General features: G+C 41.2%; 1 protein-coding gene across 5 annotated transcripts in view; it reads left to right on the top strand.

Moving 5' to 3' along the window:
* FRYL (FRY like transcription coactivator) overlaps positions 1 to 17,905 on the top strand; it is a 916,813-nt gene that overhangs the window by 817,153 nt on the left and 81,755 nt on the right. For all 5 annotated transcript variants that reach the window (XM_053703981.1, XM_053703978.1, XM_053703979.1 and 2 more), the window contains 2 exons: positions 6,895 to 7,092; positions 7,428 to 7,589. In XM_053703981.1, coding sequence (XP_053559956.1) covers positions 6,895 to 7,092; positions 7,428 to 7,589 — 360 coding nt within the window. The remainder of the gene's footprint in view (positions 1 to 6,894; positions 7,093 to 7,427; positions 7,590 to 17,905) is intronic.

Genomic DNA, 17,905 nt, shown 5'->3' on the forward strand with positions numbered 1-17,905 from the left:
CCTCCTGGGAGCCTTAACTTTTGTTCTTAAAGTTTTGCAGCAAGCTTTGTTTGAGCCATTGCATTCCATAGATATTAAAGGGACACTGTACCCAAATTTTTTCTTTTGTAATTCAGAAAGAGCATGCAATTTTAAGCAACTTTCTAATTTACTCCTATTATCAATTTTTCTTCGTTCTCTTGCTATCATTATTTGAAAAAGAAGGCATCTAAGCTTTTTTTTGGTTTCAGTACTCTGGACAGCACTTTTTTATTGGTGGATGAATTTATCCACCAATCAGCAAGGACAACCCAGGTTGTTCACCAAAAATGGGCCGGCATCTAAACTTACATTCTTGCATTTCAAATAAAGATACCAAGAGAATGAAGAAAATGTGATAATAGGAGTAAATTAGAAAGTTGCTTAAAATTTCATGCTCAATCTGAATCACAAAAGAAAATTTTTGGGTACAGTGTCCCTTTAAGTTAACTTGGAAGGTTTTGTTTCTTATTGCTATCTCTTCTGCTTGGAGAGTGTCTGAACTCTGTTTTGCAGTGTGATCCGCCTTATTTTATCTTTCGTGACGATGAGGCGGTTCTTCGTACTAGGTTAGGTTCCTTTCTAAAGTGATTGGACAGAAATTTTAATCAGGAAATTGTTGTTCCTTCTCTTTGCCGTAGTTCTTCTTTTCTGAAGAACGTTTGTTGCACAACTTAGTGGTTGTGCGTGCTTTAAAATTTTATTTACAGGCGACTAAGGATTTTCACCAGTCTTCTGCCCTGTCTGTTTGTTTCTTTGGGAAACGTAAGGGTCAGAAAGTTTCTGATACTTCTCTTTCTCTCTGGTTGAGAAGTATAATTGGTTTTGCTTATGAGACTGCCGGGCAGCAATCTCCTCAGAGAATTACAGCTCATTCCACTAGGGCTGTCTCTTCTTCTTGGGTTTTCAAAAAATTAAGCTTCTGTGGAAGGGATTTGCATTGCTGCAACTTTGTCTTCTCTGCATACCCTGTCCAAATTTTACAAATTGGATTATTTTGCCTCGTCTGAGGTTCTTTTTGGAGAAGGGTTCTTTAAGCAGTGGTGCCTTCTGTTTAGGTTACCTGTCTTGTCCCTCCCTAATCATCTGTGTCCTCTAGCTTGGGTATTGGTTCCCAACAGTAATCGACCATATCTTAGGAAAGAAAACAAAATGTATGCTTACCTGATAAATGTGTTTCTTTCCGGATACGGTGAGTCCATGGCCTACCCTTTATTTTAAGACAGTTATTTTAACTTTAACCTCAAGCACCTCTACACCTTGTGTTATTTCCTTTTTCTCCATTTTCCTTCGGTCGAATGACTGGGGATTCTGGGAAGTGAAGTGACATAGAACAGCTTTGCTGTGGTGCTCTTTGCCGCCTCCTGCTGGAGTGATATCTCTAACAGTAATTGATGATTCCATGAGCTCACCGTATCCGGAAAGAAATACATTTATCAGGTATCAGGTAAGCATAAATTTTGTTTTTTTGAAGGTAAAACCGAGCTGCACCAAATTTTGATATGATTTAGGTTTTTCTTCTTTTTTATTTTTGAAAGCCGCCTTACTTTTCAAATGTTTTCGCACCTGCCTTTAACTTTTGCAAATTTGTGTGTATATTTATATACATTTTTTTTTTGTTTATTGGAATTTCGCTAGTGTTTCTCTCATTATTCTTCAAATGTTCCACATACAAATCTTCATTGTGTTACCATTTTAGTATTGCGTTCCAGGGCCCTCTGGAACATTGTTTTTCTTTCCATGCTTGAAGAAGCTCCCCTCTAGCATTCTAGCCATTCAGAAATAGATCATTTAGTCATTGTGTTAAAACCCCATTTGTTAAAGTATTGAAAGAAAAAGCAGACCCGGCACAGCTAAATCATCTTTACCAAAATGCCATATTGTTTGTTTGCTTCAATCATATAATGTAAGAAAGTGGCCATTCCTCTGTGTGCTTCTTCTAGCATTGTGTTACTCTGCTTTGATAGTCTTCAGTACATACACATAGACGTAGTTCTTTATGCTTTGTTGCATCCTAAGAACATATGAAATATACCCCTAAGGCCTAGAAAGCTCTTTAGAAAGAAAGAAGTTTTAAAAATAAAGACAAGGTTGTTTTACACACTTCTGCAAATGCTACTGCTTAGCAACATATATATAACTATACATTAATGAAAGTTCACTTGGAGTTACTTGTTGAGCCTTAATGTTGTATAAGAAAAAAACTGGAAGACAACTAACTTTCTTTCCTAAGACATGGAGAGTCCACAACGTCATTCCAATTACTAGTGAGATATTCAACTCCTGGCCATCAGGAGGAGGCAAAGAGCATCCCAGCAAAGCTGATAAGTGTAGCTTCCCTTACCCATAATCCTTAGTCATTCTCTTTGCCTCTGTCAATGGAGGTTGTGCGAAATTGGTGTCTGAAGATATTTAATCCTTTTATGGGTACTTTTCCCTGCAAGCAAGGTTTGGGGTCTAGCTGTGTCCATGTCAATCTTGAGTAAGAGACGTTGTGGCTTTTAGCAATTGAAAGGCGGCGAGGAAGTCTTTGCTTTACTTTTAACACTTTGCTACCCCTTTGTAGAAAGCCTGCCGCACCTCAGGATCAGCATCTGTCATGCAGTTAGATCTAAGGTAAGTGCCTTTGCCTTCTAGTTACAGATGGGCAGCAGCACTTTAGAGGTTAACCCTCTTTTTCAGATCCTTTCTGGGACGTAATAATCCTTATCTTTTAAGGATTCATATGGGGAAAATATATTTGGCACACTTATAATTCAGTATAAGACTTGACATTTTGTTAAGGGATGTAAGGGGTTAATGGTAAAGGAGCCATTTTTTAACTGACTATCACTTCGCACATTTTAAACGCTTGTAGAAATATTGCGCAGTTTATTTTAGTCCCGCTCACGTGATGCCCGCACTTCCCGTTTAGCGGAGCGGTGCCGTTGAGACAATAGTAAGCATTTGCTACGGATGAGAGGATCTTCAGCTTGAGACTTTTCATGTTAGCTTTATTTACATCATCTACCCGGATCGTTTAAGAGTAGAGGATCTCTACAAGGAGTCCCTTTTTTCCTCTTACTAGTGGGTTATCTCTTTTGGCGGTAGGAGCCTCAGGCTCTGAGGTTGTTTTTAAAAGCCACCTTCTATGTTTATTATTATTAAAATTTGATATTTTATTTTCATTGATAATTATTTGAATTTTAAAATTGCTTCATTTTATTTTTCATTTTATAATTTTGACATTACTGTGGAACCTGTTACTTTATAGCCATCTCTATGGATAAATGTTTACTATGTTTAGAGGCCCATATTGTTCTGCCTATGCAACTTTGCTCCTCTTTTTTTTAACTAAGACTTTAAAATTTAAGGACAAATTACTCCCTTCTGAGCCTACTGTCTCTCAGGATAATGCTGTGCGTGACATGCCTCAGCTTTCTCCTCAAACGTCCCAAGCCTTAATTGTTTCTCATACTGTGTCTTCTGTATCCTCTCATCCACCTGGGGGTGTTTATTTACCTGGGGATTTGCTACTCAGATTTCTTCTGCAGTAACAGTTGCTTTGTTAGCTTTCTCAGATGTCTGATGAGGAGAATACTTCAGTAGCTTCTGAGGGGGAGATCTCAGACTCTGACACTGTAGCAGAAAAAGCTGCAGAATCTGAAGAGGTTAATTTTAGATTTAAGCTTGAACACCTCTGAAAGAGGTTCTAGCTACTCTTCGGTTGCTATCAACCCCACAATGTCTTCTAAATTGGATAGAGTTATTGTTCCAGTCCCTCTAAGAGAACAATGTTTAGGAATCTATTCAAATCTATGTGTGGTTCCCAAAAAGGAGGGAACTTTCCATCCCATCCTAGACTTCAAGTGTCTCAACAAATTCCTCAGTGTTCTGTCCTTCAAGATAGAAACTATTCGTTCCATTCTTCCTTTGGTACAGGAAGGTCAGTTTAGGATCACCATAGACCTGAAGGACGCATACTTTCATGTTCCCATTCACAGGGAACACCACCAGTTTCTGAGATTTACCTTTCTGGACAAGCATTTCCGGTTTGTTGCTCTTCAGTTTGGTCTGACCACGCTCCCAGAATATTCACAAAGGTTCTGGGGGCACTATTGGCAGTGATCAGATCCCAGGGAATTGCTGTGGCGCCTTATCTAGACGACATCTTGGTTCAGGCGTCATCTTTTCAACTAGCCCAATCTCATACAGAGATGATGTTGTCTTTTCTACGTTCCCACGGGTGGAAGGTGAATTTGGAAAAGAGTTCTCTAGTTCCATCTACCAAAATGTGTTTCCTAGGGACAATAATAGATTCCCTGTCCATAAAGATTTTTTTGACAAGGTCAGAAAATCCAAACTTCTTGCTTCCTGCCTTTCTCTCCAGTCTGCATTTCGTCCATCAGTGGCTGAATGCATGGAGGTGATTGGTCTGATAGTAGCATCCATGGACATCATCCCTTTTGCCCGGTTCCATCTGCGACCGCTGCAACTTTGTATGCTCCGTAAATGGAACGGAGACCATTCGGAATTATCACAGAGCATAAATCTGGACCCCCTAACAAGAGACTCTCTGGTGGTGGATGTCACAGGAACATCTGTCTCGGGGCACTTGCTTTCTGAGACCTTCCTGGGAGATTGTGACTACGGACACCAGCCTGTCAGGCTGGGGAGCAGTTTGGGGTTCTCGGAAGGCTCAAGGCTTGTGGTCTCGGGAAGAGTCCTCTCTTTCCATAAACATCTTGGAGTTGAAAGCTATCTTCAATGCCCTATCGGCATGGCTTCAACTGTCTTTAGTCCGGTTTATCAGATTCCAGTCGGACAACATTACCTCAGTGGCTTACATCAACCACCAGGGTGGGACTCGGAGTTCCTTAGCCATGAAGGAGGTGACTCGCATTCTGCAGTGGGCAGAAGCCGACGATTGTCTTCTATCTGCCATCCACATTTCAGGAGTTGACAACTGGGAGGCAGATTTTCTGAGCAGACAGACCTTTCATCCTGGGGAGTGGGCACTCCATCCAGAGGTGTTCTCTCAGATAACCCTCAGATGGGGGGTTCCAGAGTTGGATCTGATGGTGCCAAGATTCCGAAGTACAGTTCAAGGTCAAGAGATCCTCAGGCCGTTCTGGTAGATGCTCTAGCGGTTCCTTGGATGTTCTCTCTGGCATATCTGTTTCCTCCGTTTGCTCTCCTTCCACAAGTCATTGCTCGTATCAAACAGGAGAGGGCATCAGTGATCCTAATAGCTCCTGCATGGCCTCGCAGGATCTGGTTCGCAGATCTGGTAAGGATGTCATCTCTACCTCCTTGGAGGTTACCTCAGAGGAAGGACCTTCTGATTCAGGGTCCTTTCCTCCATCCAAACCTAGATTCTCTGAAGCTGACTGCTTGGAAATTGAACGCCTAGTTCTGTCTAGACGTGGTTTTTCTGAAGCGGTAATTGAGACTATGCTTCAAGCTTGCAAATCTGGTTCCCCGGATTTTATCTTTTCTTCTTGATGGCCTGGAGAAGGGTTTATCTGTCAGATTTCTGCATTATCTGTCCTTTTGCACAAACGTCTGGCAGACTTACCGGATGTTCAAGCCTTTGTTCAGGCCCTGGTTAGAATCAGGCCTGTGTTTAAACCTGTTGCTCCATTTGAGCTAATGCATGTTGTTGATATAAAATTGTTATCTTGGAAAGTTTTGTTTCTTCTTGCTATTTCTTCCGCTCGCAGAGTGTCTGCTCACAGGGTTTCTGAGCTTTCGGCTCTGCAGTGTGATTCGCCATACCTTATTTTTCATGCTGATAAGGCAGTCCTTTGTACTAAATTATGGTTTCTCCCTAAGGTGGTATCGGATTGAACCATTTATCAGGAAATTGTTCCTTCTTTTTATCCTAATCCTCCATCTCATAAGCAACGTCAGCAAAGTTGCATAACTTGGATGTTGTGCGAGCTCTAAAATTTTACTTACAAGCTACTAAAGATTTTCAGCAATCTTAAGACCTGTTTGTTGTTTTCTCTGGAAAGCATAAGGGTCAGAAGGCCACTTCTACTACTATGTCTCTCTGGTTGAGAAGTTTGATTCGTTTAACTTATGAGACTGCTGGACAGCAGCCTCCTGAGAGAATTACGGCTCATTCCACTAGGGCTGTCTCCTCTTCTTGGGCTTTCAAAAATGAAGCTTCTGTGGAACAGATTTGCAAGGCGGCAACATGGTCCTCTCTGCATACTTTTTCCAAATTCTACAAATGTTATTCTTTTGGGAGAAAGGTTCTTCAAGCGGTGGTGCCTTCTGTTTAGGTCCTCCTGCCTTTTTCTCCCTCCCTGTTCATTCAGTGTCTTCTAGCTTGGGGTACTCTCCATGTCTTAGGAAAGAAAACAAAATGTATGGTTATCTGATAAAGTTCTTTCTTTCCGGACATGGAGAGTCCATGACCCCGCCCTCTTCTTAATTATAAATCTGCAGTTTTTTTAAGTAAACCTCAGGCACCTTTTCACCCTTGTGTTTCTTCTTTTTCCATTTTGCTTCGGCTGAATGACTTGGGATTATGGGTAAGGGAAGTTACACTTAACAGCTTTGCTGGGGTGCTCTTTGTCTCCTCCTGCTGGCCAGGAGTTGAATATCCCACTAGTAATTGGAATGACGTTGCGGACTCTCCATGTCCGGAAAGAAATTTATCAGGTAAGCATAAATTTTATTTTTTAAAAAGTAGTCAATATAAATATTTATATTATTGCTAGTAAACAGGTTTTGTTAAATTACATGTTCAGTTATTATAATACGTGTTTTAAAATGCTTGTTGTGTAGAAATATTCTACTAAGAGAAAATTATTTTTTACAATGCATTATTTTATTTACAAGCACATCATAGATTTTATTGTAATAATGTCACTGTTTTTCCATCAGAGCCCGTACTGGAAAGAAGCGCTCAATATCCTCAAGCTTGTGGTGTCTCGTTCTGCAAGCCTTGTTGTACCTAATGATGCTCCAAAATCATATGGAGGAGATTTAGGCTCTCCAGAGATCTCATTTACAAAAATCTTTAATTGTGCCTCAAAAGAGCTTCCCGGAAAGACCCTAGATTTTCATTTTGACATATCAGAGGTAAGCAGAATTTGTTCAGCCCATTACTTAGCCAGATTGTGATTCATGCTTTATACTGTATTTTTGTATATGTGTGTTCAGTGGCATTGAATATTGTATAAATAGTGGACACAAATTATTGTACAGTAATTTCTGTTGTTAGCACCAACACTTATAATGTATGACTATATATATATATATATATATATATATATATATAGAGAGAGAGAGAGAGAGAGAGAGAGAGAGAAGAAACATCACTGAATAAGAAACCTTAAAACTTGTATATACTGTTTTAAATTGTAACCATGAATGACAGTTTTGTCTTGTTCATGTGCATTGTTTCTTTTGCTTAGACACCAATAATAGGACAGAAGTATGGTGACCAGCACAGTGCAGCAGGAAGGAACGGGAAGCCTAAAGTAATTGCAGTAACACGCAGCACATCATCCACCTCCTCAGGTTCCAACTCCAATGCTCTTGTACCAGTCAGCTGGAAGAGGCCACAGCTATCACAGGTAAATCAAAAGCAGCTTAACAATGTTAGATGAAAATAAAAAAATAATTTATATGACTGACCAGCAACATTTTTATTTATTTATTTTTTAGATATTTTGTGCTGGTGTTTCAGATTATTTTTCTATATACAAATCATTTGCTACCTACAGTATTTTAGAATGAACTAGGGCAAATTACATCACACTTACAATATAAGTTGCTCAGTAGAGTGTCCTGTTTTGTTTTGGATTTTTTTTAACATGACACAAAAACTCCTTGAAACAAATAAGCTACTTTAAATAGTTAACCGTGTAAGTGCTAAAAAAAAAAGGGACAAAATAAACTTTTATGATTCAAAAAGAGCATGCAGTTTTAAGACACTTTCCAATTTACTTCTATTATCAAATGTTGCTCAGTCTTTTGATATTCACACTTTCTGAGGAACACGATCCTACTAAGCATGTGCACAAGTTCACAGGGTATACATATACTAGTCTTTGATTAGCTGATGGCTGTCACATGCTACAAGGGGCCAGAAAATGGGATAAAAATTTAAAGGGACATTAAACCCCAAATTTTTATTTCATGATTCAGATAGAGAATACAATTTTAAACAATATTCCAATTTACTTGTATTATATAATTAGCTTTATTCTTTAGATATCTTTTCTTGAAGGAATAGCAATGCACATGGGTGAGACAATCAAATGAGGCATCTATGTGCAGCCACCAATCAGCAGCTACTGAGCCTATCTAGATATGCTTTTCAGCAAAGGATGTTAAGAGAATGAAGCAAATTATATTATAGAAGTAAATTAGAAAGTTGTTTAAAATTGCATGCTTTTTCAAAATCATGAAAGAAAAAAATTGGGTTTCATGTCCCTTTAATTTGTCAGAAAAAAAATCTCTTTATTTAAAATTCCAAAGTTCCATTGCCTTGTCTTTTTATTATGTAATTGTTAATTGTGTAATTCTACTGAAGTACTTTCCTATCAGAAAGTGGTCTTTGTGTTGGTAAATGACAAAAACACAGCTCCCTTCAGAGGTTTCAAATGCAGTGGGCTAACAGAAAACTGAATAGAAATACTACATTATGGTGAGATTTGTTACTACATAAAGCATGCAGCTGTCTAGGAGCACCTAAATATGTCCATTTGGTTGTGCATGCGATCCAGTATTGCTGTTCACTGCCCATATATTACATTCTAAACACTGCAAACTTTATTGTCCAGTACACTCATAACCTGGGCTGGAAGGTCTGAATTTGTGTCTTCTCACAGTGGAATTTATTATGACCCTTTAGCGATAGAGTTTACTTGTAGGAATCATGTAGTTATGTGTGTCAGGGTATTGTAGTGGGCTGTTTTTCATGCCTACATATTTTTCCTCACTGTACTATGGATCTCAAATCATCCAGTGACACCATAAGTGGGTTTCTTTCCTAAGATACGGTGAATCCACGGACTCATCAATTACTGTTGGGAATATCAGTCCTGGCCAGCAGGAGGAGGCAAAGAGCACCACAGCAAAGGGGTTTAATTAATGTCACTTCCCTTCCCACAATCCCCAGTCATTCTCTTTGCCTTCGATGCATAGAGGAGGTGAAGTTTTTGGTGTCTGAAGAAGATATTTCACTTCAATCAAGATTTAATTATTTTGAAAGCCAGAGTCGGTTTGCTCTGATTTCTGCTCTCAAGATTGGGTCTAGATGTACTCCACGTAAGTCTCTTAAGTGGGGCAGTGGTGGCTTTAAAGCAGTTAGGATCTTGTAATGTGGGCCTTGCTGCGTTTTCCTAACATATTTGCTGCCCGTGGTATAGAAAGCCAGAGTAGGTTTACTCTGTTTCTTTCTTTTTTCTACAGGTCCGGACGGCCAGACTATAGGTAAGTGCCTTTGTCTTCTGGGGATTGGAGAGACTGCACTTTATAAGATTCAGCTGCAGCTTATGTGGGACAAATGTATCCTTTGTAAGGATATTGACAGGTAGGGAGCAGGCACTAAGATGTGCCTGGAGACGGGGGTTATGACTTTTTGTGTATTAAAGTATAATCCTATTTATTCATTGTGGGTTCTGCTAGCTAGCTGTAGTTTTTTAGCAGTTAGATAGTCCACATAACTGCTTTATATGACTTATGCAGTCTGGATGCCTACTTTCCACACTTTAACGGTTGTGAAAATTTCTTCTCATACTGCGTTTTATGGGCTGAGAATGTATTTACACAGAGACCGCTATGACCTCTAGGACAGTTGGGCTGTATAGCGTCTGATTGCTACGATGTGTTACTTTGCTGTATGTAACGATGTGGGAAAAGACTGAATCTCCATGATCCTTGTGATAATTTTTTCTTCTTTTGGCCGTCCGCCATTATTTTTAGGGCGGGAAGAGACGCTGCATTGTTAGACTGTAAGCGCACGCTTGTATGCGATGCAGTTTTCTTTGGCGTGTCACGCGACCCATTTCTCCACTTTGCTTTAGACTTGTGGTAGAAGTCAGTTAGCGGAGTGGCGTCCCCAATGAAATGTTATTAATTTCTCTTGTTAAGTGTATCCAGTCCACGGATCATCCATTACTTATGGGATATTCTCCTTCCCAACAGGAAGTTGCAAGAGGATCACCCACAGCAGAGCTGCTATATAGCTCCTCCCCTAACTGTCATATCCAGTCATTCTCTTGCAAGCCTCAACCAAGATGTAGGTCGTAAGAGGAGTGTGGTGTTTTATACTTAGTTTATTCTTCAATCAAAAGTTTGTTATTTTTAAATGGTGCCGGAGTGTACTGTTTATCTCAGGCAGTATTTAGAAGAAGAATCTGCCTGCGTTTTCTATGATCTTAGCAGAAGTAACTAAGATCCATGGCTGTTCTCACATATTCTGAGGAGTGAGGTAACTTCAGAGAGGGAATGGCGTGCAGGTTTTCCTGCAATAAGGTATGTGCAGTTAATATTTTTCTAGGGATGGAATTTGCTAGAAAATGCTGCTGATACCGAACTAATGTAAGTAAAGCCTTAAATGCAGTGAGAGCTACTGGTATCAGGCTTATTAATAGAGATGCATACTCTTATAAAAATGTAATATAAAACGTTTGCTGGCATGTTTAATCGTTTTTATATGTATTTGGTGATAAAACTTATTGGGGCCTAGTTTTTTTCCACATGGCTGGCTTGAATTTGGCCTAGAAACAGTTTCCTTAGGCTTTCCACTGTTGTAATATGAGTGGGAGGGGCCTTTTTTAGTGCTTTTCTGTGCAGCTAAAAATACTGACAGAGACATCCAGCTTCTTCCTGCATGATCCAGGACATCTCTGGAGGGCTCAAAAGGCTTCAAAAAGGGAGTTAAAAAGCCACAGTAGAGCTGTGGCAGTTGTTGTGACTGTTTGAAAAAAAAAAAAAAAAAAAAAAAACGTTTTTGTCTGTTATTATTCTGTTTTGGGTATTAAGGGGTTAATCATCCATTTGCAAGTGGGTGCAATGCTCTGCTAACTTGTTACATACACTGTAAAAATTTCGTTAGTGTAACTGCCTTTTTTCACTGTTATTTAAAATTTTGACAAAATTTGTGTTTCTTAAAGGTGCAGTAACGTTTTTTATATTGCTTGTAAACTTGTTTAAAGTGTTTTCCAAGCTTGCTAGTCTGTTTAAACATGTCTGACACAGAGGAAACTACTTGTTCATTATGTTTGAAAGCCATGGTGGAGCCCCATAGGAGAATGTGTACTAAATGTATTGATTTCACCTTAAACAGTAAAGATCAGTCTTTAACTATAAAAGAAATATCACCAGAAGATTCTGACGAGGGGGAAGTTATGCCGACTAACTCTCCCCACGTGTCAGACCCTTCGCCTCCTGCTCAGGGGATGCACGCTAATATGGCCAGGACATGGCTGCAATCATGAATAATACCCTGTCAGAGGTATTATCCAGGTTGCCTGAATTAAGAGGCAAGCGCGATTTCTCTGGGGTTAGGAGAAATATAGAGCACGCAGATGCTGTAAGGGCCATGTCTGATACTGCGTCACAATATGCAGATCATGAGGACGGAGAGCTTCAGTCTGTGGGTGACATCTCTGATTCGGGGAAACCTGATTCAGAGATTTCTAATTTTAAATTTAAGCTTGAGAACCTCCGTGTGTTGCTTGGGGAGGTATTAGCTGCTCTGAATGACTGTAACACAGTTGCAGTACCAGAGAAATTGTGTAGGCTGGATAAATACTATGCAGTACCGGTGTGTACTGATGTTTTTCCTATACCTAAAAGGCTTACAGAAATTATTAGCAAGGAGTGGGATAGACCGGGTGTGCCTTTTTCCCCACCTCCTATATTTAGAAAAATGTTTCCAATAGACGCCACTACACGGGACTTATGGCAGACGGTCCCTAAGGTGGAGGGAGCAGTTTCTACTTTAGCAAAGCGTACTACTATCCCGGTTGAGGACAGTTGTGCTTTTTCAGATCCAATGGATAAAAAATTGGAGGGTTACCTTAAGAAAATGTTTATTCAACAAGGTTTTATTTTACAGCCCCTTGCATGCATTGCGCCTGTCACGGCCGTGGCGGCATTCTGGTTTGAGGCCCTGGAAGAGGCCATCCATACAGCTCCATTGACTGAAATTATTGACAAGCTTAGAACACTTAAGCTAGCTAACTCATTTGTTTCTGATGCCATTGTTCATTTGACTAAACTAACGGCTAAGAATTCCGGATTCGCCATCCAAGCGCGTAGGGCACTATGGCTTAAATCCTGGTCAGCTGACGTGACTTCGAAGTCTAAATTACCCAACATTCCTTTCAAGGGGCAGACCTTATTCGGGCCTGGTTTGAAGGAAATTATTGCTGACATTACTGGAGGTATGGGTCACACCCTTCCTCAGGACAGGGCCAAAGCAAAGGCCAAACAGTCTAATTTTCATGCCTTTCGAAATTTCAAGGCAGGTGCAGCATCAACTTCCTCCGCTTCAAAACAAGAGGGAACTTTTGCTCAATCTAAGCAGGCCTGGAAACCTAACCAGTCCTGGAACAAAGGCAAGCAGGCCAGAAAGCCTGCTACTGCCTCTAAGACAGCATGAAGGAACGGCCCCCTATCTGGCGACGGATCTAGTAGGGGGCAGACTTTCTCTCTTCGCCCAGGCGTGGGCAAGAGATGTTCAGGATCCCTGGGCGTTTGAGATCATATCTCAGGGATATCTTCTGGACTTCAAAGCTTCCCCTCCACAAGGGAGATTTCATCTTTCAAGGCTATCTGCAAATCAGATAAAGAAAGAGGCATTCCTACGCTGTGTGCAAGACCTCCTAGTTATGGGAGTGATCCATCCAGTTCCGCGGACGGAACAAGGACAGGGTTTTTATTCGAATCTGTTTGCGGTTCCCAAAAAAGAGGGAACCTTCAGACCAATTTTGGATCTAAAGATCTTAAACAAATTCCTCAGAGTTCCATCTTTCAAAATGGAAACTATTCGGACCATCTTACACATGATCCAAGAAGGTCAGTACATGACCACAGTGGACTTAAAGGATGCCTACCTTCACATACCGATTCACAAAGATCATCATCGGTTTCTAAGGTTTGCCTTTCTAGACAGGCATTACCAATTTGTAGCTCTTCCCTTCGGGTTGGCTACAGCCCCGAGAATCTTTACAAAGGTTCTGGGCTCACTTCTGGCGGTTCTAAGACCGCGAGGCATAGCGGTGGCTCCGTGTCTAGACGACATCCTGATACAGGCGTCAAGCTTTCAAGTTGCCAAGTCTCATACAGAGATAGTTCTGGCATTTCTGAGGTCGCACGGGTGGAAAGTGAACGAGGAAAAGAGTTCTCTATCCCCACTCACAAGAGTCTCCTTCTTAGGGACTCTTATAGATTCTGTAGAAATGAAAATTTACATGACGGAGTCCAGGTTATCAAAACTTCTAAATGCTTGCCGTGTTCTTCACTCCATTCCGTTCCCTTCGGTAGCTCAGTGTATGGAGGTAATCGGCTTAATGGTAGCGGCAATGGACATAGTGCCATTTGCGCGCCTTCATCTCAGACCGCTGCAATTATGCATGCTGAGTCAGTGGAATGGGGATTACACAGATTTGTCCCCTCTGCTAAATCTGGATCAAGAGACCAGAGATTCTCTTCTCTGGTGGTTGTCTCGGGTACACCTGTCCAAGGGTATGACCTTTCGCAGGCCAGATTGGACAATTGTAACAACAGATGCCAGCCTTCTAGGTTGGGGTGCAGTCTGGAATTCCCTGAAGGCACAGGGATCGTGGACTCAGGAGGAGAAACTCCTTCCAATAAATATTCTGGAGTTAAGAGCGATATTCAGTGCTCTTCTGGCTTGGCCTCAGTTAGCATCTCTGAGGTTCATCAGATTTCAGTCGGACAACATCACGACTGTGGCTTACATCAACCATCAAGGGGGAACCAGGAGTTCCCTAGCGATGTTAGAAGTCTCAAAAATAATTCGCTGGGCAGAGTACTACTCTTGCCACCTGCCAGCAATCCATATCCCAGGCGTGGAGAACTGGGAGGCGGATTTTCTAAGTCGTCAGACTTTCCATCCGGGGGAGTGGGAACTCCATCCGGAGGTGTTTGCTCAGTTGATTCATCGTTGGGGCAAACCAGAGTTGGATCTCATGGCGTCTCGCCAGAACGCCAAGCTTCCTTGTTACGGATCCAGGTCCAGGGACCCAGAAGCGACGCTGATAGATGCTCTAGCAGCGCCTTGGTTCTTCAACCTGGCTTATGTGTTTCCACCGTTTCCTCTGCTCCCTCGACTGATTGCCAAAATCAAACAGGAGAGAGCATCGGTGATTCTGATAGCACCTGCGTGGCCATGCAGGACTTGGTATGCAGACCTAGTGGACATGTCATCCTTTCCACCATGGACTCTGCCTCTAAGACAGGACCTTCTGATACAAGGTCCTTTCAATCATCCAAATCTAATTTCTCTGAGACTGACTTCCTGGAGATTGAACGCTTGATTCTATCAAAGCGTGGCTTCTCTAAGTCAGTCATTGATACTTTAATACAGGCACGAAAGCCTGTTACCAGGAAAATCTACCACAAGATATGGAGTAAATATCTTTGTTGGTGTGAATCCAAGAATTACTCATGGAGTAAGGTTAGGATTCCTAGAATATTGTCTTTTCTCCAAGAGGGCTTGGACAAAGGATTATCAGCTAGTTCCTTAAAGGGACAGATTTCTGCTCTGTCTATTCTTTTGCACAAGTGTCTGGCAGAGGTTCCAGACGTCCAGGCATTTTGCCAGGCTTTGGTTAGAATTAAGCCTGTGTTTAAACCTGTTGCTCCCCCGTGGAGCTTAAACTTGGTTCTTAAAGTTTTTCAAGGAGTTCCGTTTGAACCCCTTCATTCCATTGATATTAAACTTTTATCTTGGAAAGTTCTGTTTTTGATGGCTATTTCCTCGGCTCGGACAGTCTCTGAGCTATCTGCCTTACAATGTGATTCTCCTTATCTGATTTTTCATGCAGATAAGGTAGTCCTGCGTACCAAACCTGGGTTTTTACCTAAGGTGGTTTCTAACAAGAATATCAATCAAGAGATTGTTGTTCCATCATTGTGTCCTTATCCTTCTTCAAAGAAGGAACGTCTTTTACATAATCTGGACGTAGTCCGTGCCTTGAAGTTTTACTTACAAGCTACTAAAGATTTTAGTCAAACATCTACCCTGTTAGTCGTTTACTCTGGAAAGAGGAGAGGTCAAAAAGCTTCGGCAACCTCTCTTTCCTTTTGGCTTCGGAGCATAATACGCCTAGCCTATGAGACTGCTGGAGAGCAGCCCCCTGAAAGGATTACAGCTCATTCTACTAGAGCTGTGGCTTCCACCTGGGCCTTTTTAAAATGAGGCCTCTGTTGAACAGATTTGCAAGGCCGCGACTTGGTCTTCGCTTCACACTTTTTCCAAATTTTACAAATTTGATACTTTTGCTTCTTCGGAGGCTGTTTTTGGAAGAAAGGTTCTTCAGGCAGTGGTTCCTTCCGCTTAATCCTGCCTTGTCCCTCCCATCATCCGTGTACTTTAGCTTTGGTATTGGTATCCCATAAGTAATGGATGATCCGTGGACTGGATACACTTAACAAGAGAAAACATAATTTATGCTTACCTAATAAATTTATTTCTCTTGTAGTGTATCCAGTCCACGGCCCACCCTGTCCTTTTAAGGCAGGTCTAAATTTTAATTAAACAACAGTCACCACTGCACCCTATGGTTTCTCCTTTCTCTGTTTGTTTTCAGTCGAATGACTGGATATGACAGGGGAGGAGCTATATAGCAGCTCTGCTGTGGGTGATCCTCTTGCAACTTCCTGTTGGGAAGGAGAATATCCAATAAGTAATGGATGATCCGTGGACTAGATACACTACAAGAGAAATAAATTTATCAGGTAAGCATAAATTATGTTTTCATTCTCGATCACTACACAGGTAGATCGATTGTGCTTCCAGGGCTGAGTTAGGCTGGGGAAGCGGAGTGAAAGTTTTTAAAAACAGAGTTTTAATATAAATCGTCCTACTTCAGTTAAGCTGAGGTGTTTGAAAATGGTCTGGTTTTTCTAGCTTAGCGCTAGTATCGTTCTCAGAAGCCCTACCAGTACTTTATAGAGTGCAAGTACACAGCATATTTACATAGTTACATATGTACATTTTTTTTTATGTTTTAATAAAAGTTTTTCTTTTAATTTACTTCTGCATCAAGAACATCTCTGTCTCTTGTTCTTTATGTTATTTGTTATAGCGCAAATGGTTGCCTATATGTTTATAGGTGCTGCTTGCTTAGCTACAAATTTCTCATGCTGAGACTATAATGTTCCTCATTCTGCTACTCAGGTCACTCTCTCTCCTAAGTCTGGTGAGGATTCGCCGGTAAATTCTAAGGGTAAAATCTCAGATTCGGACAGTATAATTCCTTCATCTGATGCTGAAGTGGTCTTCTTCAGATGTATGCTTGCACACCTCGTGTACTGTTAAAGGAGGTTTTGGCTACTTGGAAGACATCATTACCCTGTCGTTGTCAACCTTTGAAAGTTTTGTGTACTTTATCATTTCTATAATGTTCCTTCCTATGAGGTGTTTTCTAGACGTGCCTTGGATGTTTTTACAGGAATAGCTAGGAATACCTTTCTCCCTGTCTCCCGTCCTTTAAAGGATTTTCCTGTTGCTGACTCCATTAAAATGCATGGTGCCTTAAGTAGAAGGGGAGCTTTTCTACTATGACTCAGAGAACTTCGATCCCTATGGAGGGTAGCTGCTTCTTTACGGATCCATTGATAAGAATCTGGAGGTTTAATTGTTCATTTAGAGCAATGCCTTGTCTTAGACCTAGTCGGAATACCACCCGTCAAGAGAGTAGACTAGACTAAAGGAAAGTTTTCCAATTTCTGCAGGGTCAGACATGTCTTTGGGAAGCCAAACAAACTTAGTCCATTCTAAGATTCCTCCCAGGGGTAGATTTCTCCTTCTAGAGTATCTGCAATACAGGTATGATGAGAAACATTCCTTGAACTGGGTTCAGGACCTTTTCTGGGAGTGATACAACCAGTCCCAGTCTGGGAACATGATCTAGGTATTTACCTCAAGTTTCTCAGGTTCTGCCCTTCAAAGTAGTATCCATTCTCCTTTACTGCAAGTGGGCCTATTCATAACGAACATAGACCTGTGTTCCGTCTTCCTAGAAAGACTTTTAGGTCTTGAGCTATTGCAAGGGTGCCTTTCTGGACAATATATGGTTAAGGTGTCATCCTTCCTTCGAGCAAACTCTCGGTAGATCTTGTCCAATCTACTTTCCCATGGATGGGAAATGACTCTGGAGCAGAGTTCCCTTGTTCCACCCACAAGGGTGATTTTTTTTTTTGGGGGGGGGGGGCTGTAATAGATTATCTAGGAGAAGAGTCTATCAGAGGTCAGCTAATTAATGATTTATTTCATTTCCTCTCTCTGCTGTCTACTGTCCAGCCAACAGCAAGCTCTAATGGTCTGGTTGATAGCTTAACCATCTTGCAACCAGAGGGTTGAGATTTTGAATCTAGCTGCAGTTGATTTTGCCTTCACTTTTCAGGGACTATGTATGGAGGGAATTGGTCTGATGGTTTCCATGGATATCATTCCCTTTTTGCTATTTTCCATGCAATGGAGATCATTCAGATCTGTTTCAGGGAATAGATCTAGATCAATCATCAAGAGACTTTCTCCTGTGGTGGTTTTTCAGGAGTGTCTGTCTCAGGGCGCGTGCTTCTGGAGACATTCCTGGGTAATGTGACCATGGACGCCAGCCTGCTGGGCTGGGAAGCAATCTGGGACTTATTTAAGGCACGGAAGTGTCTGCTTTCCTCTTTTACA

Source organism: Bombina bombina, chromosome 2 (genome assembly GCF_027579735.1).
Source record: "Bombina bombina isolate aBomBom1 chromosome 2, aBomBom1.pri, whole genome shotgun sequence".
In the NCBI taxonomy this organism is placed as follows: domain Eukaryota; kingdom Metazoa; phylum Chordata; class Amphibia; order Anura; family Bombinatoridae; genus Bombina; species Bombina bombina.